Source organism: Micropterus dolomieu, linkage group LG18, assembly GCF_021292245.1.
Source record: "Micropterus dolomieu isolate WLL.071019.BEF.003 ecotype Adirondacks linkage group LG18, ASM2129224v1, whole genome shotgun sequence".
NCBI lineage: Eukaryota > Metazoa > Chordata > Actinopteri > Centrarchiformes > Centrarchidae > Micropterus > Micropterus dolomieu.
In genome coordinates, this window is record NC_060167.1 from 30,042,483 (window position 1) to 30,064,949 (window position 22,467).

Sequence of the window (22,467 nt, forward strand, 5' to 3'; positions counted from 1 at the left end):
AAGAAACATCACTAAACACCATGAGTTAACCAGAGCAAGACCGATTTGAGAGCCCTCTAAAGAAAAGAAAAAGCACGTGGCTTTCATTTATCAGCCAGTACAGGTCCTTTAATAATTCAAAATTGGCTTTCAATTTGCTCATTAATAATTTTAAAAGGATGTTCATACAAATGATAAGGAAAGAAGGGAATTGAGGAGAATGTGTTATGGATACAGATCAAGACCAAAAGATAATTTTCAATTAGATGATAAGTAATGATGAGGTGACTGCATGTCAGTCAGAAAGTAGGCAGAACAGAAAATAGGAAGATTTGGGTTGCTCTAGATACACGATCCCAGGAGTGTCAATGACCCAATACTTACTTGAAGTAACAAAAGACAAAGAGAAGTGAGAAAGGCATTGAAAGTTGTTCATTTCCCACAAGCACCTGAAAGTTAAAGACACCTTGTTTCACTTCACGTCTTGATGGGAGCATGAAGACAGTCACAGGCTCTCTCATACGGAAACATATTCACAAAGCCTTTCCCTTAGTAGCCAGAAAACCAGAGATGCAGAGAATGATTGGATAATCGCCTATATGTTTGAATCAATCAATTCAGTCTCTAAAAAGGACCTCTACAGTAAAAGGACAGCTGGTATACACTTAAACCAGGAGGCCAATAAACATCTGAAATTCAATCGACTGCCCGTATTGCATTGCCAAAATACCAATTCTATGCATGCAAAAAGGTTCCGCGTGTTTTAAGATCAGACAGTGACACTTACAGAATATGCTGGGAAGTCCACGGGGACATGCTTCTGAGTAGACTATATGACACCAGAGTAGGCAGGTGAGCAACTTTCCAAGCTCTAATCTCAAAATCCTTTTCCAGTGCAGTACTGTAGACACACCTGACCAAACGTTGAGGTAAAAATAATCTGAGAAGAAGAGGTGTTCCATCTAATTATTATTGTCTAATATTCCTGCTCACAAGAGCATTCGTGTAGAATATGTCACACAAAAGAAGATAAACATGTATGACAGCATAACATAAGCAGCTGAGTACAATCCAAATACCAAAAGCCTGCTGATTCTCCAGCTGTGTTGTTCTGCTGCGGTGCCTAGCACGGCATTTTAAACCAGAGACAACACAAACACTTGTAGATGGGCGCCTGGCATTTTTGTCACCACTTGAGAGAAAAGTCATTTTCACAGTGTTGAAAAGAGGAAAGTAAGGTTGGGCTGCTTTTAGAGATAAGCCACATTCTAGCAAAATGTTTTACCAACATCATGTTGCCATACACGGGCTAAGCCAACCCTATGCCTGTCTAAAAACTTGTCTGGTTTACCTCAAGGCCTGTTGAACTTCTCTTTTTTCAATAAACGCACAGTTCTCTGCCTTGAAACATGAAACGGGCATTATAACACAAGAGGACGAAAGACTATGAAAGCCAAGAATTGAAAAAAAAAAAAAGCTGAAGTGAGAGAAGGAGACGGAAATGAGGACAGACAGAGAAAGGCATTTAGTATATGGCATGTCTCTTGATGAAAGGGCTGTTTCTCTCCTTTTTTAGGGATTGTTTTTTCATCTCTCCCTCCCTCCCTCTGTCTGTTCCTCTCATTACTCACTCTGATGTTTGCCCTGGCACTGCTTGGATGGCAGAAATGGCCATCTCAACAGGAACCGTCTGGGTTCCCGGCCCAGGTCCAAGTCTAATTCACACAGAAAATATGAAGCCAGTAGTTTCATGCAGTACACGTCGTGTCATGTCGTGAAATGACATAACCTACAGTGACTCAACAAAAATTGTGTTTATCCCTTTCAAGTGAACTAACTCTGGAATTCTTACAGCAAACAATAATGCCTCTAATCTCATCTCTAAAGCTGCAAAGGGGTAATTTTGCTCTCCTGTGTTGATGAGGTATTACAACATGACTTGTGACATCAGCAACAAATGCACACCTCTTTCCTACATTTCTTCCTTCAAAGGGTGGTAATGGTGAGACAATCTTTTTCGCTGGCACATGTCACTGAGAAAATATTGCTTCCCCAAAGTGATGTTTTTCCTGTTGAACCAGAATGCTGGGCGGGACAAAACACAGGGAGGGGTCACGTGCAAATCCACTGGATATCAGTTGGCAAAGCCAGAGCCAGAGGTTTATTTGATGGGAGAGGCGGGCGTGGCTGACTGATCAAAAGTCTGTGATGTTTTATTGGGTGGAATTATTATTTATGACTACTGGTGCAGCATGAGGTCATCGGTGAAGATAAACAATTTTCCAGGAAGGGACAGCAGTGGAAAAAGTCATGTCATCTGACTTTAAGTTTTATTAGTGTGTTATACTGGACATCGGAGCAACATGGTACATCTTTGGAATTAGTGGGGATGGAATACTACTCTTTGTCACAACCACAAATTATAGTTTTAAGTGATCATGAAAATACCAAACTGAAATATATATACTTGACTGCAAATTTGTGTCCAGTTGCCAAAGCTCTCTGAGTGCTGGACAGATTTTGTGTGGTAAAAGCCATTGTACTTGAGTTTCTGTCCCTTGCCCCAAATGTTTGTGGTGGTGATGAAGTGATGAGTAAGTCCATAGTTTTACTCAATTATCTCAATCAGCAGTCAGCCCAGGTCACCTAATCTATATGTCATTGTTATAAATATCCCTTTAGGAGCCGAAACAGGCTGTCTAAATTTACCGGCCAGTTCTCCCTCTCTAGTTTTGGTAGGTGGGGGCTGATGACTCAGCATCACATGGATCTCTATGCTTTGTGTAGGAGAGGAGGAGTGGGAATGTGGAGGTGCTGTGGGCAGGGCCAATGTGGAAAAGCTGTTTGGATCAGTCCACAAACTGTATTCTCTTGAAACCTGGTGTGTGTGTGTGTGTGTGTGTGTGTGTGTGTGTGTGTGTGAGTGTGTGTGTGTGTGTGTGTGTGTGTGTGTGTGTGTGTGTAACAGAGACAGATGGCAAGACAGATCAGCCAGGCCAGTTTTGTATCTGAGCATACACATTGCATTGATTTCCTTGTTTGCTGCTTCCCTTGCCAAATTCACATTTTACACTGGAGGGGGAAAAAATGTTGGGGGACATTGACAGTCAATGTGCAGCTGCAGAGCTTCCCATTCACGTCCTAGGCTTGCTTTCCACTGCTGATAGTCTATATTGTCTGAAACAGTTTCAGGTTCAGGCCAAGGTGATAGATGAAAAAACTGAATGCTAGAAGGCACAGCATGATACAGTGGAATAGAAGCCAATTTCCAGTGTAAAATGTCAGGTGTCCAATGCCGTCCTGCTAGTGTACAGGCTACGACATTAACAAAAGAATTAATTCGTTATAGAATTAACTAAAACAGAGCATTCATCCTCTGTCTGTCTATTTTTAGCACTTTATGGCTTGAGTGTCCGGTGCACAATCATTTCTCACTTCTGTGTTTTTGTTTCTTGTGTGCGCGCGTCCGCGTGTGTTTGGGAATTCACCTGGTTGACGTCACACATTCACTCCTCTGCTCCGCGCGCTGCCATAGAGCCGCAGCACAAAGCTACACACACACACACACACACACACACACACTCTCAGAGAGAGTGGAACAGACAGAGCCCGAGCACAGCGTTCAACAGCAGCCGACTTAAACACTTCCTTAAAACACCATTGAAGGTTTTGAAGTCGTACCTCCGTGAAGACCGTTGTTCAAAACCGGTACAAACTCGTGACCAGCGAGACGCTTTCCAGCTCCGCGGAAGAGGTAAGTCTCAATTTGTTGGGAAGCGGTTAAACTTGTTTGACAGTTGGGACAGCAGCGCTTTCTTGCGTGCAGTGTGTTCTGGGTGTCAAGAGTCGCCAGTAAGTTGCTTTAGCCGCGCTTTGGTTGATTTAAGTTTTTTCTCGCAGAGAAGCAAAGCTTGACTGCAAAGTCGGTGGACATCTGTAATGTTAGTTTGTAGTAATAGGGCTGCTGTCGCGGAAATTTCCCTCTCTCGCCGTGTTACAGTTGTAGTTATGTAAATTAATTAAGCCATGCTGTTTCAGTGCTTGCAGCAGGTCCGGGTATAGTGAAACAAAACGTTGCTTGTCGCCATTACTGGGTAAGGAACTATGCTATTACACCGGGAAGAAAGTTTGTGTGCTTCATAAATTCCTCAAGTGTTGTATCTATGGCAACAGTGGATCAGTGATGAGACTTGGTGGAAAATAAAAATGAGGGTAAACGGTGGCGTTCAGCTTTAATGAAGGCTACAACCACCACGGTTAATAAAAACCAGGAAAACATTCATTTCACTTCAGCTCTTTATCCCATTTAAAGACAGTTCCTTTCATAAGACATTAGGGGACAAGCCTCCCTTTTAAACTCCGTAGTTCCATGTCTGAAATGTCTTACTGGAGTAGTTTAAAGGAAGTGGTTATGGCTCTTTAAAAATGAATGTGAGCATGCTGACAAACATGTTGAGCCCTCTGAGTAACTTAATCCTTGAAGGTGTTTTAAGGAGTGATCCTACTGGTATAGCTACAGTGAGTAATTATTGATTATTACTAATTCACATAATAGTTATTTACTGTACATGCAGTCACAAATTGTGTGTAAAGGCCTAACCCTAATTTCTTCAAGTTGAGTTTCAGTTGTCTTTGGTTACAGATAGGTTTGACAGAAAGCTGCTGGTGTCAGGGTCATTACGAAGACAACACAGATGATGAACAACAGCACTGGGCTCATTGTAGTCTAACTTGTACTGGAACCGGTTTGCGCTGTTTTGCCGAGACTAAAGTCAATAGAAATCTCAAAGACTGTTACCTCATTGCACTCAGATTTTAACAACTGGAATTGCCAGCCTTCATCACAATCTCTTGATTGAGAAACAGGACGCACGTAAAAGACACAACGTATGGATCGTGATGACACTGTGAACAACTTCTGAATCCAAGGTAGCTGGCTTGACTTGTCAGCCCCACAGCAACCCTACCACACCACAACCTATTTTGAAATATTCCTCCCAGTCACTTGCGAAAGTCTTGTGTCACATACAACACAATTCTGCGTTTGTTGCAAGATTCTGTATCCTGTTGTTATCTGGAGGCAGTGCAGCTTTGTGAGCGCAGGTAACACTATCTGCCTGCATCTGCCTGCATTGTGTCAATATTGGCTTGTGCCTTCATGAGCTGCTTGGAGGACACAGTTGGGACATCTGCTCAGTGAGGAGTCACCCACGCAGCACTGATCCCTCGATAGTACAACACACACATAAACACATCTCTGACTCATAATTTAGACAGTGTTTGGACTGTATTTGTGTGTATGAATAATTGATCCTTTAGTTTGAGACAGGAGTCTAGTAAAGCTAGTCACTCAGAGTTGGGTATTGAACCAATATAGTTACTTGTACCAACCAAACTGCGTCAGTTGGCATTAAAATTGCCAAGGCAAAATGTTGACGTCAGTAATTATACTAGTTTGTCTGTTTTAATGAGATATTTATGGATTTAAATCATTTTGTTAATTGTATACTTTACTTTTTATTTGGCAAAATTTTGCTACTGTTTGTGATGAGACAACATTCAACACTAATTGAGTTGAGAAATTATATTTATGTCATTATCTGAGAAATGGTGTTTTGTAGAGCATGTTTGTACTGAACAAAGAAGTGAATTGTGGGAGTATAATTTTGCAATCAATATCAAACTTGGATTACATTTTGGCAATGGAATCAAAAAAATCTACAACAATATTTAGCCCAGTATCCCCGAAACTGTGAGTACAGTTTTCAGGAGCCATAAAGTATGCAACACTTTTGTTATGATGTGCAATACTGATTTTGTTTAATAGAGCACCTGCTGTTATGCATAACTGCACACAGAGGCAGGCACACCCACAAAACCTAGGTATATGGCACAGGTTTGCTAAATCAGTGCTCAATGATGATTGGTTGACTCATTACTTGCTCATGGATTTTTGTAATTACCTCCCTCGCTCTCTCTGTCCCACACAGGCACTCTCCACATCTCGCTATCCTGTGTAACACTCCTTTCTCTGACTCTATTTCGTCTGTCTTAACCAAGGTTTTGTGAACTGTGAGCGGGGCAGAAATGGACACCGCACTTAATGTGTGTGGAGAGAAGACACACACACACATACACACGCTGTGACAGGATTCATTCCATGCAGATATAGCAGGTTTGACGCCGTGCCAGAGAGCTCGGTGATACTGAGAGAAAATCAGAAAAGGTTATCACTCCACAACTGAAGTTTGTGTCCATGTGTACTGTCAGTCTGAACACTCAATAGGCACTTATTAACAGCTTTCATTGATCTGCTCCTAGGTCAGTTCAAGGCACAAAGTGAAATTCTAGCAGTTCTCACTGGAATAAATGTTAAAAAGAAATAGCCGTTCATCTGACTCTGCCCTTGAACAAGTAACCTCAGCTCTCATCTCATTCTTTGACAAATCTCCCTCACTTTTCTTTCCTGTCCTACTTTGACCTGATTGCTGGGTGTGTGTATGTGCACGTTTGAGAGAAAGAGAGGGACAGTTAAATGCATTTTCATGATTGTGTGTGTTAGACATTAACGTTGCTTAGTGAAAGAAAGGAGGGCTTTGATTCTTTAAAGCCAGTCTCCACTGAAATTCATTAAAGGCTGCTCTTTGTTCAGGTTATTAGTGTGTGTGTGTGTGTGTGTGTATGTGTGTGTGTGTGCGCGCGTAATTCCACCCATGGGCTTTCGAGGTGTATTATGCTGTAATAAGTATGCCACCTCGCCTTAGTGAAAGACCTGTGGATTAAGGAAAGTTTTGTTTGCATGAATTTGTCTGTCAAAATTGGGAATGAAAAAGAAAATCAAGTGAGCGCAAAAGTTACCTTATCTCATGTTATTAACTCCACCAAGGGGGTTATTTGTTTGGTCCTACTGTATGTGTCGGTGAGAACAATTTTCACAATTTTTGCTATCACAGTTTGAGGAACAGCCCTTTTCCATGATCACTGTTTAATTTCCAATGTTGAGGGATTGTTTTTCTTTAAACTGTCATAAAGCTCAGTTTCATGGTGCAGTAGATGTTTACACACAAAACCACGCACCACGTGATCAGCTTTAGGTGTGAATGTGGCCTGGCTGAGTCGGACCATGCTTGTTCAGGTTCATTATAATCGCGTGGTTACTGGTTGAGCTCTAATTTGCCGGGCCACCGACTGGCCCAGCTCCATCCAGCCAGGCTTTTCTTGGCCTGTTTTGGAGCTTTTGTGTCTTTTACTCAGCCTTGCACTCCCCCTCTCAGTGTGTGCTGACAGCACAGTCTCTTTAAGGAACTGTAAAAGGAAGACAAAAGATGGATCGTATATCAACTGACAGCTCTAAGTAATGCTTGGTAACTTAGACAATGCAATGACATGTGTTTGGTTATGTTTCGCATAACTGAAATTTTCAGAACTAGCTGATCTTTTACCTGCTTATAGCTTTATTTAGCATCCTGTCAGGCAGGTTTTTATCACTTGAGGTCTTCTTCTGTCACTGAGGCAGACATGATCATTTCCAACTTTGACAAAGCCCTTTCAAGGCCTACGTCACGGTAGAAAAAGCATTTAGTGTGTAACACTAATCATGGTTTTGATTAATTGTTTAGGAAATGTGAAAATTTTCTGTTATCTTTACTCATCTACGACATTAAACAGAAGTTGTTTGGATTGTGGACAAAACAAGACACATGAGGGCATTATCTTGGGCTTTGGGAAACACTCATCAACATTTTTAACCATTTTGTGACATTTTATAGACGAGACCAGATCAACTGGCAATGAAAATAGTTGTTAGTTGCAGCCCTACAAAATGTCCCCACCTGCTAGACCTGCTTGATCACTTCTTCCACTAAATGACATATGTGATTTAGTACAGACCTTTGACTTGTTTGCGGTACATCTCTGTGCATGACTTAGACTAACAATCACGTATCTCTGTCGCCATTATTGAGTTGTGTCTAATGTATGAAATTTAATGGAAGATTGGTTTCACATCATTATAGCTGAAGGTTATTTTCCTTGTTATATGTTAATCTGCTTATTTTATAAGCTTCTTGCTGAAATTTGTGATTCTGCTGTCCAGTTCATCACAGTATTTGTTCCACGAAGCAGTTTTTGTAGCTGTGGCTGATTCTGAAATTAATTGCAATCAATTCATATAGTTATGGGAACAGGAGCACTTCTTCAAATTCCTCAGAGCTGATGTGACGGTCATGTCAAGTCAAGTGACAATTAGTGTCATGCTTGTAATACTTGTAATGTTTTCCGCATACCGTGCCTTCTTTCAGTTAGTGGATAATTAATGAATTATTTTGTGTTGTACAAAGTCAACATGTATAACACAGGCAGGTAGTCCAGCTTCACTGGTACTTGGCAGTCCTTTCAAGTCTAGGATAAAGGCTAAAGACTTACTTGACGGTAAATAAATAACTCCTTGAGGCCACACACATGCACATGAGCAATATCCATCTCACTGGAAGTCGACCTCATTGTGGCTAGTGAAGGCAAATCTGGTTCTATCATTGAGTCTGGCCTCTCTTCCAGTGTGGTGTCTATCTTTTTTTCCCCTTTCCCTCTACCCACCCCTTCCCCAATTGCATGTGCTCATTTTTTCCACTCTCTCTGGGGAAACAAGACTCTCTTTTTCTACGTAGCAATGCCTGTGTATGTGTACATAAGAGAGAGAGAGAGTTTGTGTGTGTGTGTGTGTGTGTGTGTGTGTGTGTGTGTGTGTGTGAAGTGAAGAGAAAATTGAATATGGTCTCTAAAATAGTAAGAGTCTTTAGATCCCCAACAGACTTGCAGGGTCAGTCAAAATTCTCAGCCCGGTGGAGACACTGCTGAGGAAGCCAGTTGGAAGTGTACAGTATCCAAAATATAACTAGCTAACAGATATAATGATATAGCTAACATATATATTGTCTATTACTGTAGCTTTATCCTGATACAACACATGCCTAGACGCTTGTTATGATACCTGTGGAACTGTATAGACTTCAGTTCACATTTAATACTGCATATGCAACACAGACAATATCAATATACATATTTATTTTGTACATGGATCATCTTCTAACTTGTCTGCTATTTTAGTGTGCTCTGTGTTTAGACACACTGATACTAATGCCTTTACTTCAGCTTAATAACATGGTCCTCTTTGGTGCTGGTCCTGTTTTCCTTTGCTGTAGCCTATGACTTATGACAGCTGCGGCAATCCTGTTTCTTTGCAAAGATAATCAAAGTTTTTCTTGTATATGTAACCCAGGTATGTAACCTGGGCAGTGATTTGTGATTTCTGAACAATACAGGGTGGCATGATAGCTCTGTGATAAGCTCTGTCGCATCAGAACGATAAGTCTGGGGTTTGAATCAACTGGCTTAAGGTCTTTTTGTGTGGAGATGCTGGAGCATGGACTGTGTGTCTTTGAATAAGAAGGTTGCTTGTCTGTCTGTATGTCAGCCCTGCGATGCCCTGGCAACCTGTACAGGCTGTACCCCAACAGCCCCGCACAGGAAAGATAGTGATAGAAATTGCATAATAGAATACAACATACACAGCACATGTAACTCTAGGGCACATGATATGTGTTTGTTTGTTTTATATTTTCTCGTTCGGAGGCCAAATCCCTACATGACCTTGAAGGATGGTTACAGTGCATTGGCTACATCATTTAAAATGAGATGCTGTTTGCCGCCGATCACAGGTGTCCCATGTCTCTGAAATGGCTATTAATTCAACATTATGTTAATGGTGCAAGAGACTAAAGCTACAAGAGATCAAGTAAAGGAATTTAAAAGCTCACAAAAGTGCTGTGTGGAAGAATTGTGTGGGATTTTATTGCAGCTTTGGGAATTAGGATGTGGGCTAATCTGCCCTCTGGGTCCTGCAAGTCTGTAAACGTAGCATATGTTTGATTCTGGTGTGAAACCGCATTGAGAACATAAGGGTTCAGTAAGTGTTTATACAGTTTCCTTATACAGCATGAAGCCTGACTGGCCCATTAAATTAGAAAATGTCAACCTTTGTAATCAGTTATTACAACAATGTTGCTAGTCTCAACTGTTGTTTTCACTGTAAGACAGTTTAGTATTAAATAAGAGGGATACTGAACAAGGTCTATACTATTTGCTGGTATATTATAAAGCAGCACTGTTGCTTCAAAAGTGTTTTTATTTTGTTGAAAAAAGTATTTAACATTTTTCAGGGAATCTTTTTGTATTTTACTCGTGTTTTTATCAGTTACACCATTACATTAAGATAATTGTATATTTGAAGAAAAAATCAATCCACACTGCTTTATAATTATAGTTTTAAGATGTAATGAAGGGAGATTAAGAATGACTCTGAAAGTCTCAAAGAGGAAGTGTACGAAACACGTGGATTCAGCTTAAATGAAGCAAGTGGGTGAACACTTTTGCAAGCTGTGTTTTCTGTTTCAGTTGTTACTTTTGAAGTGATGTGTGGAATTAAATTTTCACTTGGAAAATAGAACCTCTAAGAATGAATGAATTTTAGCACAACTAATACATAAAAAGAGGGGGAATACGTTACAAATGACTATGACAATGTAGATATTTTGTCTTTGTCAGCATAATAGATCCAATACTGCAGTTTTCATATGTGACCTTCAGGCATCTTAATGCTATTCTAGATTGACTCAGGAACATTTTGCTATAGCAGTACTAATTAGAAAAGATGGGATTTTCTTTTTGCAAGGATATTCTGAAATACAGACAAAAGATACGAGAATGGTCAGTGAGGTACAACAAAACAGAGTATTAGAGTAGAGAGGCATTTTGGCCAACAATTCAGTTAGAAACTGCCCCCAGAGCGTACTATTAACAGAAAAAGGAAATTCTAAAGCCTAACCAAACAAAGCTATAAAAACAGGACTATTAGTACCTCCTCCCATAAAAGATAAACATACTCCACATTTGTCGACCAACAATCATCAAGACTGATGCTAGTGATGACAGTTATCTATGGCGTAGAGCTACGTAGAGACAGCTGGGAATAAGGAATGGACACAACCAGGATTAATTCACATAAAATCAATGTGAAAACAGTAAAGTTTTAATATATTTGCCGAACAGCAGGACTTTTTGTGTTTGTCTTGGAAATGTGATCCTTCTGATTTCTTATTCCCTCATCCTGCTCTTATGTGCACAGTTTGGGATTGCCACTCTGTTTCTTCTTCCCTCAGAACTGGCTGGTAGTTTCCAAAGTTGTGTTTTGAATTGGAAACTTCTACTTCCTCTGTAGTTTCAATCTGAGAATACTATCAGCCACCGACTCTCTTCCTTCTTGTTTTAAGTGTCAAACTTAAGCAATAGTACAAGATGAATGTGTGCGTGTGTTTGTGAGATGTTCTAACTGTGAGTGTTTTATCTTTGTTCCAGGAGGCTTTGGTGAGTGGTCGCCATGGCACCCTTCCTGCGTATCACCTTCAATGCTTATGATATTGGCGCTTTGACTCTTCCGTCTGACCCTCCCATCTGTGCCGTCAAGATGAAGGAGTCTGTCAACACAGGTATGTAAAGATGCACACACACACATATGCAGCCATAATTTTATCTAGACAGGGGAGTGGCTCAGGGAGTAGAGAGACCAGACGTCCTGAGTTTAATTGCCTTAACAGCCACCATCTGCTGGGCTCAAAAATCCATAAGAAAACTGCTTCTCTACCAACTCCAGGTGCTTTGTGCTGTAGCCATTCCTTTGTTGTGATTTTTCTGTGGAAGCAGAAGCAACAGACAAATATTTTGTTCCCAATGATGATCCCAATCTTTTTTTTACAGAACGAGGAAAGACCTTGGTCCAGAGGAAGCCCACCATGTATCCAGCCTGGAAGTCCAGTTTTGATGCTCACATCTATGAGGGGCGTGTCATTGAAGTGGTCCTCATGCAAAACACTGAGGTGCCATTGGCCAAGGCCACGTTGGGCGTGTCTGTACTGGCAGAACGCTGTAAGAAGTCCAAGACCAATAGCCGTGTTGAGTTCTGGGTGGACCTGCATCCTTCAGGGAGGGTCCAGATGGCTGTACAGTTCTTCCTGGAGGACAGTGATGCAGGTAAAACTGCTATGTCTTAAAGCCCCTGGAAATCTGTTTTTCAAATCTTAAGTATTTATTATGTTATATATATTAAAATACTGTTCCCTGACCGGGAATCGAACCCGGGCCGCGGCGGTGAGAGCGCCGAATCCTAACCACTAGACCACCAGGGAGTGATGTTCACTGTGAAAGAAGATAGTATGCTGGCCTCTTGGCTGTTGGGAACTTGCCCATGCCCCCTCTCTTACTCTCTCCTTCCCCCTCCCGTCTCCCACTACTCATGTAGGGCCACAGAAAATCATTTTCCTTCAGTGTTGATGTGTAATGCCCTCTACTGGCAGAAAAGATTCCTCATCTGGTGTCAATCTCCCTGCACTTTGTACACACAACCACAGCTGAACATGTTTCATTTTTGTGGACCTCTCTGAGGAGTGTGGAGTTGTCATGCTCTGGGCCAACTGTCCTGCAATAAACTGTTTACCTCAAACTGTGAAGGGTTAACCTGCATGCTGGTGACATACCATATCTCACACTGTCAGCTGAGTACAGGGGTAGCCATGTAGCTAATGTACTGTTAACAACCCTTCAAGGTCACTTAGGAATTTGGCCTCAGGGCTGGCTGTACTTAGAATAAGTAACTAAGATACCGACCACAACAATGAATGTATGCATGTAAATATCTGATAATATATCTTGTTGCTTTTTTATTTTATGCTTTTTATTATGTGTTTACAGTAAAGAGTTTTATATCTTTGTAGTCTCTCTTAAACATATTGAATAGCAGCACACATTACCCACCATTCAGAATGACATTGCTGTTTTTATCTGCTTTCAAAAACCTGTTTTAGTTTCAATTTAGCTGCTGTTAGAAGCAGAAGTGAAGCAGAGCAGTACTTTCTGACCGTGCTGTATTCAGCTACTTGGTCAACACCACAGACAGGGAACCCAGTCTCTGATAGTCTTTGCTGTCTGCCCAGATCGGGTAAGATTTACAAACTGGTTCTGTTCAGGGGGAGTTTCTGCATGTGACTAAGACAGCCTTCGCTGTACAGGGCTGATGAGGGTCAATGAGAGAAGGGTGTGTCTACTGTTATGAAAGATCTCCATATGCCATCAGATCGCTCCTACACACTCTACAGGTTTCCTGAAAAGCAGCCCGGAAGTATTTTTAGGCATGTGTGAACAGCCCTCAAGAAGTCCGCCTCCTCTCTGTCTTCTTTCTTTTGCCCCCCTCTCTCACTCCCACTTTCTTGGCTCAGCTCACTGAACTGCTGTCCAAACATAAACATCTGTCGCTAGAAGAGGAAATTAGTTTACCTCCCTCACCTCATCACTCTTCCCACTTTTCCCTGTCTGTCAATTGTCTGTTTTACAGCTACTTTATTTTAATCTCTCCTGTCCCTCCCAACCACCCACATATCCTCCCCATCTCTTCCAGAGTTTCCGCCTTCTTTGTTTACCTCTCTCACGCCGCCTTCTCTGGGTGACTCTTGACCCACCCTGTTGACTTGCATCAGTTAGAGCCACTAATCCAGAATAGCATTTTCATGTGTTTACCCTCCATTTAGTAGCTGCGACTGTGCCCTATTTCTATTTTTCAACTTGTTGACTAAATACCCCTTGGCTGTTATAGCTGATGACTGATTTATGATAGTGCACACTGTAATGTCATTTAAGGAACATTAAAGGTGCATTAAGCGATTCTGCAGAAATCCAACACCATGACAAATATCATGATATAGAGCGAACAACGACACAGCAAGTAATGTAATTAACGTTAGCTAAGGTGTGGGTTAGCATAATATTGTTGGAGTTGCTGCTGTGAAGCTAACATGAAGCTAACATGCAGAGAGGACAAGATGGTCCCAGAGCAGCACAGCAGCTCCAGACAGCGATATACACAGCTCTCCTCCTACTATAGCTAACATCACAACAACGGCATATCTTGGTGAACTAGAAAGTAAGCTTTATGTCTGTGGCCATTTAATGTTGCCTGACACACAAATCATGACTGGAATGGTTGGAATAGTGTTGTGTGGCGGGATGCGAGCCACTTTATTTCCCATTTACAGAGCCAGGGCTAAGTACACACACCAGATTTTTTTTTTTTCAGTGCATACGCAGAACATATAGCTAGCAGACCGTGAGGAGATATTTGCTGAATTTGACAAAAGGACATATTTTGGATTAGAATCGCTTACTCCACCCTTAAAGGAACATTATTAAGGAACAATAAATTTCATCAGCTAGATGAATAATTAAATAACCATCCTCACTGCATCCCTGCAAATCAATAAAAAAGTGTATTTGGATAACACTTCATTTTAAATTTGTTAGACAAACACCGTTTGAGTAGAGTAGAAAGGCAATACTTTGATTTGTAAGTGATCTCTCCCCTCAGCGGTGTGTCAGCCATCGGTGAAGGTACCTCCTGATGATGGAGCCATGACCCTCAACAGGAGGAGAGGAGCTTTCAAGCAGCCAAAGGTTCACTTCATCAAGAACCACGAGTTCACCGCCACCTTCTTCGGCCAGCCCACCTTCTGCTCTGTCTGCAGAGAGTTCCTCTGGTGAGATGCCAAGTCCTGCCTCTGTTACTTTACAGCTGTCACTATTATGTCATTATTATGTTTATGTACTTTAGCTGGTTAGCATATCAAATACTTGTTTCACTTCTACAGAGAGACCATGGTAGTAATTTCCTATGCTACTCTGTCTGGACATGACTTATCCAGAAGCAGCCAATTTGCCTGTCTACTTGTTTTTCAGCATCATTATCACATTATGAGAATGAGTCACTCCATAACAAAAAGGAAAAAAAAAATATATATCTATATATATTATTTTTTTTATTTTTATTGTTGTTATGGCAAGGGAAAATTATATTTTTTGCTTCATGTCAACCATTACAATAATTTAATTACATTCCATTTCTCCCAGGGGGCTTAACAAGCAAGGTTACAAGTGCAGACGTGAGTGTTTCATTAACTGTTATCTATATTTCTATTACATTTTATCCCTTTGAATTTTTCCCAGTTAACACAATATATGGTCATTTATTTTTTATATATATACATAGTATTTTATTTTTTTTCCCAGAATGCAATGCGGCAATCCACAAGAAATGCACTGAAATAATCATTGGCAGGTGCACTGGGACAGCGACCAACAGTCGTGACACTGTGGTGAGCAAAATTAATGTTCTCCAAAATGAATGCAAAGCCTCACTTCAGATTTCATTTTACAGTACTAGCTTTTATTACTTTTCCCAGCTACGGTTCAATAATTACTTATTTTCTCCTGCTTTATTTGACTTATGACTTATTCACTGTTATGAAGTTGTCCATTATCCATTATTAGTATTCATTACTTAAATTCTTCAACACAACTTAAAAGATATCTAGCCAAAGTTAACAAACAACATCAATATTAGATTCTTTACTGAAATCACTGGAGACATGTGCTGTGGAATTTCATTTTTACTCATCACTCAAAAGCAACTAAACATGGCAAAACATGCGTGTCTATTTTAATTATGAGCAGATTTCTGTTGGTTAACTGGATTTTTATGTGTTTGTAGTTCCAGAAAGAGCGCTTCAAGATTGATATGCCACATCGCTTCAAGTACTATAACTACAAAAGCCCCACATTCTGTGACCACTGTGGCAGTCTGCTGTGGGGTCTCTACAGACAGGGCCTTAAATGTGAAGGTGCGTCTAATGTGTTCATTGCTTTGCTTTTTATCTTTTTTTTTTTTTTTACTTTGTCTTAAATGTTTTGTCTGCATTATGCCTCCTGCCTCTGACATTTTTCTCTTTCATTGTATTCCCTTTCTCCACAAATCCATTTCTCACACCTCTGACCAGACTGTAGCATGAACACACATAGTTACTGTCAATCAAAAGTGGCCAATATGTGTGGAATCAACCAGAAACTACTGTCAGAGGCTCTGTCTCAAGTCTCCCAGGTTTGTACAGTAACAAGCTATGTTTATTTTAGTTTGTGGGGACATTTTATGCCAGTCAGTGTTTTAAAAAAACAACAACAAATGATTGATTTGTTCTTGATCAGCAAACTTTTTTCATCCCTAGAAATCTATAAAGAAGCCTGAAAACTCCAATGCAGCAGATATTGGGATCTACCAAGAAATTTCTAATGCAACAGCAGACCCTAGTGGTAAGATGTGTTCATTGTAGCCCACACCGTAGTACGAAGTAGTAATAGTAGTTTGATTTAAAACAAGTTTTATATTTACAGGTAAAATAGATGTGGTATTGTCGCTGATAGTCTTTATTTACATTCTCAAGTCGTAACCTTTTGTTGAATGAGTTTGCATGTATCTTTGCATTCAGGTTTGCATGTATTTACTCTGGGTGTGCAAATGTGTTTTTCTAGCAGATGGCAATGACAAGGCACAACAGGGCTTGAGCCCAGCCCCAGCCGCACCTACAGTTCCCCGAGTACGCCTCACCATCAACCACCTGGTATTCCACAAGGTGCTGGGAAAAGGCAGCTTTGGCAAGGTATCTTCAATCTTTAAATCCTTTCCTGAATTCTACATGAACTGACTGTAGACACAAAAATGAAAGATATTGTTAACTGAAAACTTTGCACAAACTTGTTGTGCCAATGTCATGACATACATACATATATGGTAAAAAGAAACACATTCATTCTGAGGTTGTCCATGTGTGACTGACTTTGTAGATGAACATTACGTAATATAACCATGGAAAAGGCAGCGAAATAGGCAGAAGTATTCCATATTTTCATGTTTTAGTCTTGAACCATTAGAAGTGGCATAATTAAGAAACAGAAATATGTGAAGATTTGAATTAATTCTGCTACAAGCGAGCTGTGAAAGGAACACATCTTGCATGTTATCATACTTTAGTGTACTCTGTCTTCAATGTCTATCATTGTCCTTCCTTAAAGATGAGAAAAGACCTTAGTTATTCATCCATCACTATCAATGCTAGGCAAGATTAGATAAAAATGTTACAGCCTGCAAGGGTTGGTCTATTTTGAGGAAAACAAAGACGCTGAGTATAGAAGATTCATTTAGGCCCAGTGTAGCCTGGTGGCAGTGCATTTATGTAAGAACAAACACTCAGTGTCCTCACTGAGATACGTTGAGATCGAGCATGTAAGAACACCAAAAAAGAGGAGGCGATATAAATAAAGCTCCTGCTCTGATTGTACTCCATGAAACTGGCGTGATCACACTGATGAAGTACTCACTCTAAGTGGCTTTGACACCTCAGGTGCTGCTGGCAGAGCTGAAGGGGCAGGGGCAGTACTTTGCTGTGAAGGTTCTGAAGAAGGATGTGGTTCTCATGGATGATGATGTGGAGTGTACCATGGTCGAGAAGAGAGTACTGGCCCTCGCCTGGGAGAACCCCTTCCTCACACACCTGTTCTCCACGTTCCAGTCTAAAGTAAGCACACACATCCTGAACATCTCTTCTAGTAAAACGTCTAAAAGCATGTACCCTGATAGGGAACAAACCTGAGCTACAGCAGTAAGAGCAAAATTCCCAGTTGTTGATAAAGACCCACACTCCCTGCCCCCCTTATCTGAATCCATCCTCTCTCACATACTCTTCATGTCTAATTTGTCTGCAACAGTGCGCTGACAATAATGTTTTGTACAGGAGCACCTCTTCTTTGTTATGGAGTACCTGAATGGAGGTGACTTGATGTTCCACATTCAAGACAAAGGTCGCTTCGATCTCAACAGAGCCACGTAATTACACTGGGATACCATGTTAAGAACTATGAGTAATACAGCAACCGTCATTTTCCACCATGGAGGATGTGTAACTTAAGCTCCAAATCGCAGTAAAACTGTGTTTAATGGTTGCTCTGCACATTTCAACCCTCAGATTCTATGCTGCTGAGATAATAGTGGGACTGCAGTTCCTCCATTCAAAAGGAATTATCTACAGGTAAGACCTGGCATCTGAAACCCGTTACTGCAACAGTGTACACTGGAACTGAATCTCTTTGTTGATTTTAGAGTACGGTATTTCAAAGGGAAATATAGCAGAACTAGTTGTTCATTGTGTATATCTCTTCCTGTGTCTTTTTTTCTCAGAGATCTGAAGCTGGACAATGTGATGCTGGACAAAGATGGACATATAAAGATAGCTGACTTTGGCATGTGCAAAGAAAAAGTGTTTGGAGAGGCCAGAGCCACCACATTTTGTGGGACACCAGACTATATCGCACCAGAGGTTAGCTTCAGGGCCTGGCTGATGTCACATGTTTATTCTGCAATTTAGTTTTATTATATATTTTTTTAAATGTGAAGCCCATTACCCATCTTGTCATGCATCCATTCATAGTCTACATGCCCCCTTAGTCATTAGGAGGCATGGCAGTGTTACTAGAGTTATTCACTTGGCTTCTGTAATACTGGTGAACAACAGCAGAGTGCTTCTATCTTGACACTGTGTGTCCTTGTTCTCCTTACTAACTTCTGATGTATTTTGTAAAACTGTCTCTCATCTCAGATCCTGCTAGGACAGAAGTACACCTTCTCAGTAGACTGGTGGTCTTTCGGTGTGTTGGTGTACGAGATGCTGATTGGTCAGTCACCTTTCCAGGGTGACGATGAGGATGAGCTGTTTGAGGCCATCAGGTCGGACATCCCTCACTACCCTCGGTGGATCACCAAGGAGTCTAAGAGCCTTATTGAACTGGTAACTAAGGGGATACATATATTGTTAGGCACACTTTTGTCCACAATTGCTTTCAAGCCATACATTACTCCTTATTACTACATAGTACTACAGAGAGCTGTAATGTGTTGTTTGTGTGTGGCTGTAATCAAATAGTGTTCTTTTCCCTCTGTCATTATTTCAGTTGTTTGAGCGAGATCCCACTCGCAGATTGGGTGTGGTGGGAAACATCCGTGCTCACCCGTTCTTTAAAGTAGTCAACTGGCCAGCGCTGGAAAAGAGAGAAGTGGAGCCTCCTTTTAGGCCCAAAGTGGTAAGAGCCTATGATTTTGTTTCTGAACAGAATATGTGGTACCTGAAATACATTTGTATAAATATGATTGCATGCATCTAGGTTCCCGATTACTCCAGTGTACTTTGTTATATTAACCTAACTGAAATACCTGACCTGCAACCCACAGAAATCCCCCAGTGACTGCAGCAACTTTGACCGAGAGTTCCTGAGCGAGAAGCCGCGGCTCTCCCACGCAGACAAGAACCTCATCGACTCCATGGACCAGGCTGCATTCGCTGGCTTTTCCTTCGTCAACCCCACTTTGGAACAAATAATAAGCAAATGAAAAAACTAAATGGCTCCCCTGGAAACACGATCTTAGCCCCACACTTATCTCATGCTATTCCCTTTATTTTCATATGGTCTAAGTTCAACTGGATGGATAAGAAGAAGTACATAAAAAGATTTGGGCTTGACTATGACTTCTTTAGTTGAGAGATCAAATGAAACCTGGATGTTTGCTGACGCTAGCAAACTGTATAGGTGTATAAAAGAATATAAAGCTCCAGGAAATTATGGGAGATTCTTAAGAAACCAGTGCTACCATAATCAATGCAGGACGATTGTCAATGATGCATTTTGTCTTTTCTTAATTTTCTGTCATTTTTCCATGTGATCACACTTTGAATCTATACGAATCATCTAATGTACTGTATCTGAAAAGTTTTTATTCACAGGCACAAGCATGACACCCTTATTTAGTTATACGACCATATACACCCAGCATTGCACACCCAAGTCAAAGAGAATTCAGTGGTGCATACCATATTTACTCTCACCCTGTACTCTGCCTACTGTATGCCGCCTATTACACCCCACCTGTGTGTGTGTGTGTGTGTGTGTGTGTGTGTCTGTGTGTGTGCATGCTTACAAGTGTGTGGGTGTGTGCAGGTATATTTCTTTCTTTTTTTTTGTGGATGCAATTGGTGCTACTGTAATCTGTAACTTTGTCTGTTGTTGAATGAATCCTCAGCGGGTCCCTCTGGCTGAAGGATAGATATAGGAATCATAAAAAGAGCTATTCTATAAAGTTGGAGGAAATTTAAATCCCTCTGAATTGAAATAATGTTATAGCAGAACTGATTAGCTTCCTCCCTCGCTAACTGCACTGTCTTGAGAAAGGAGGTGCTCTAAGCACACCCCAGAGTCTCACATACCCTCAAAAGAGTTAATGTGTTTTGGGGTTTTTTTTAGCACAGGATTTCTACATGGCAGCCTTCTAGTCTAGTCTTTTGTGTGCCACTGGTGTCAAACCTCTTGTTGTATATATAACTGAAGCATAGAACAAACAATCATTCCATACATAATATTAATTTCTGGGCTAGCATCAGACTCACTGGAAGGTTGCAGCAATGGTATGATACCTGTACACACACACACATATATATATATATATATATGTGTGTGTGTGTGTGTGTTATGAAGGATGTGTTATTTTATGTGGGAAGGGTAGGCATTTCACTGTAAGCAGAGGGTCTTATAAGTGTGATTACTTGAATGTAGGAATTTTAACATGAAAATAATAGTGCTGTATATGGAAAATGAATGTGTACATTACAATGCACTGTCTGTGAGTTATGGGTGTACTTTTTTTACTCTCCTCATTTATCTTTTAAATCTGATTATAAATAAATACACTGTAAACTCTCAATGCCTGTCAGCCAGTGTCACTTGATTTAATTTACATGTGTTATACACTTGTATATCACAATGCTTCAAATGTAGATTTTTAAATAGCCTACAGTGTATATGTGTTCTGGTCAGTGCTGGTTTCCAGTGGTTGCTTGCTATTTTATGGTACCCATATTTAACAGTGTGTCGTAGTATCTATAATATCTCATCTCAGGCACTAAAGTCCTTCTTAAGGACACCAAAACATTCCCCAGTACCACGGGGATTTTGTTGGCATGTGAGCAGTACTTGTAGCCGTTACTGCCATCTGACGGTCAGGTGCTATAAGTGCAGCTCCCCGTGTAACGTGTGGACGGAAGACGAGACATTCCTGCAGTGCGCACGGTTTATGACCTGTCCTTGTCCTGCGTCCCCGGCAGTAATCCGTTGCCTGCTGCAGGATGTGGCCAGTGAACAAATTCCAAACATGAGGCATAAAACAGCGACCAGCTCGGAGCAATAAACCTGTTCAAGTTGTTGAGACATTTGCCTATGCAAACAGCCCTGTGGATAAATGCAGCATTAAAGTTGTATAAGCTTTAAAAATAAAATGACCCCACACAAATGTCAGATTAAAAAGCACGATCCAAAATGCAAAATAACAACATCCACAAATGCATGTTTCTTTCTCTGTTGTTATTTTCAAAATATGAGTTGCATATACTCCTCTGTTTGAAAGCTTATAGAGAGAGAACCTTTTCACAGTTTAATCAAATGAATGAATCTGGGAGTAAATGCCTACCCCCTTTTCATTTATTCATGGATCTCCGATTGTTTCGGCTGTTCAGGCAAGATCCAATCGCTTTTCTTTAGCCCACATTTATTGTGCTGTTTCCACGTCAACGCATGCAAAACGCGGATATTTTTTTCTTTTGTTAGAATAGGCATCGGAAGGGTTGGTCTATTGTGGAGGATTAACTGAAGCAGTAGCCTTTCTATGGTCCAAGTGAGCGGCAAAACCAGTTTGTGACTAGTACGGAATCGGCTTGAAGGCTCCTAGAAACGTTTTCCAAAACGACAAATACGCTTACTTAATAAAGAAAGCGTATTTATTACACGACATAGATATACTTTGAGCATTATACTCACAGTGTCATGGTATATTTCCAGCAGTCTCTCCTCCAAAAACCCGACTTGAGATCCTTGTGTAGCAGAAGTACCGTACCAGCAGTGACATATAATTTTATCCAGTCATTATGATAGGGCGTTATTGTGATTTATTTCAAAAGTATAGTTCAGCCTTTTGTTGTGCAATGTGGGGCCATTTTATTTACTTGATAGATATTATATTGAAGGGAAATTAAGCAACTCGAGGTCATCTTCAATAACACAGTCTATAGGCTACTTTATTACAGAACGAACTGCGTGACTCCACTTATAGAAAGTGGGTCGATTATATGTGCAATTAATTCCAGCTCAACCATTAACTAAGTGTTGATTCCGCTGGGGATCAAACCTTTTAACGACTGACTGTTCAGGTTAGCTCTCGTGTCCTTGTAAGAATGAATGCAAACGAAAACCATAATCTGTTCTTTTATTATTTTCTTTTTGCGCGTTGTAGGTTTGGGTTTTCATTCTGGTTGTGTGACATTTTATTGTGTGTGAAGATGGAAGTCAGTGTGATGTAGCCGGGCTCAGAGGCATATAGGCGGCAGAACATGCGCAGTGGCCATTTGTGCCATATTGGAATGAGGTCGTGAACGAGAACTGCGTCAGGCTAGCAGTACGCTGCTA

The 22,467-nt window shown here is 40.8% G+C and overlaps 1 protein-coding gene and 1 non-coding gene across 2 annotated transcripts; one reads left to right on the forward strand and one right to left on the reverse strand.

Moving 5' to 3' along the window:
• The first annotated feature begins 3,519 nt into the window (after positions 1 to 3,519).
• LOC123956569 (protein kinase C delta type-like) lies at positions 3,520 to 20,713 on the forward strand. The gene is made up of 17 exons (XM_046028831.1): positions 3,520 to 3,733; positions 11,392 to 11,522; positions 11,791 to 12,063; positions 14,447 to 14,615; positions 14,986 to 15,017; positions 15,145 to 15,230; positions 15,626 to 15,755; positions 15,912 to 16,012; positions 16,137 to 16,221; positions 16,441 to 16,568; positions 17,310 to 17,483; positions 17,700 to 17,791; positions 17,931 to 17,993; positions 18,143 to 18,281; positions 18,561 to 18,749; positions 18,913 to 19,041; positions 19,190 to 20,713. The coding sequence occupies exons 2-17, from the start codon at positions 11,414 to 11,416 to the stop codon at positions 19,346 to 19,348; spliced, it is 2,058 nt and encodes a 685-aa protein (XP_045884787.1). The 5' UTR covers positions 3,520 to 3,733; positions 11,392 to 11,413; the 3' UTR covers positions 19,349 to 20,713.
• On the reverse strand, positions 12,147 to 12,218 carry trnae-cuc. The gene has a single exon. It is a non-coding gene; the product is annotated as a tRNA-Glu (tRNA).
• Positions 20,714 to 22,467: the final 1,754 nt, after the last annotated feature.

Coding starts and splice junctions, on each gene's coding strand:
- LOC123956569 (XM_046028831.1), top strand. CDS start 11,414: ATGGCACCCTTCCTGCGTATCACCTTCAATGCTTATGATATTGGCGCT. Junction 15,756..15,911: donor ACAGGGCCTTAAATGTGAAG/GTGCGTCTAATG, acceptor ACCTCTGACCAG/ACTGTAGCATGAACACACAT. Junction 16,013..16,136: donor CTCTGTCTCAAGTCTCCCAG/GTTTGTACAGTA, acceptor TTTCATCCCTAG/AAATCTATAAAGAAGCCTGA.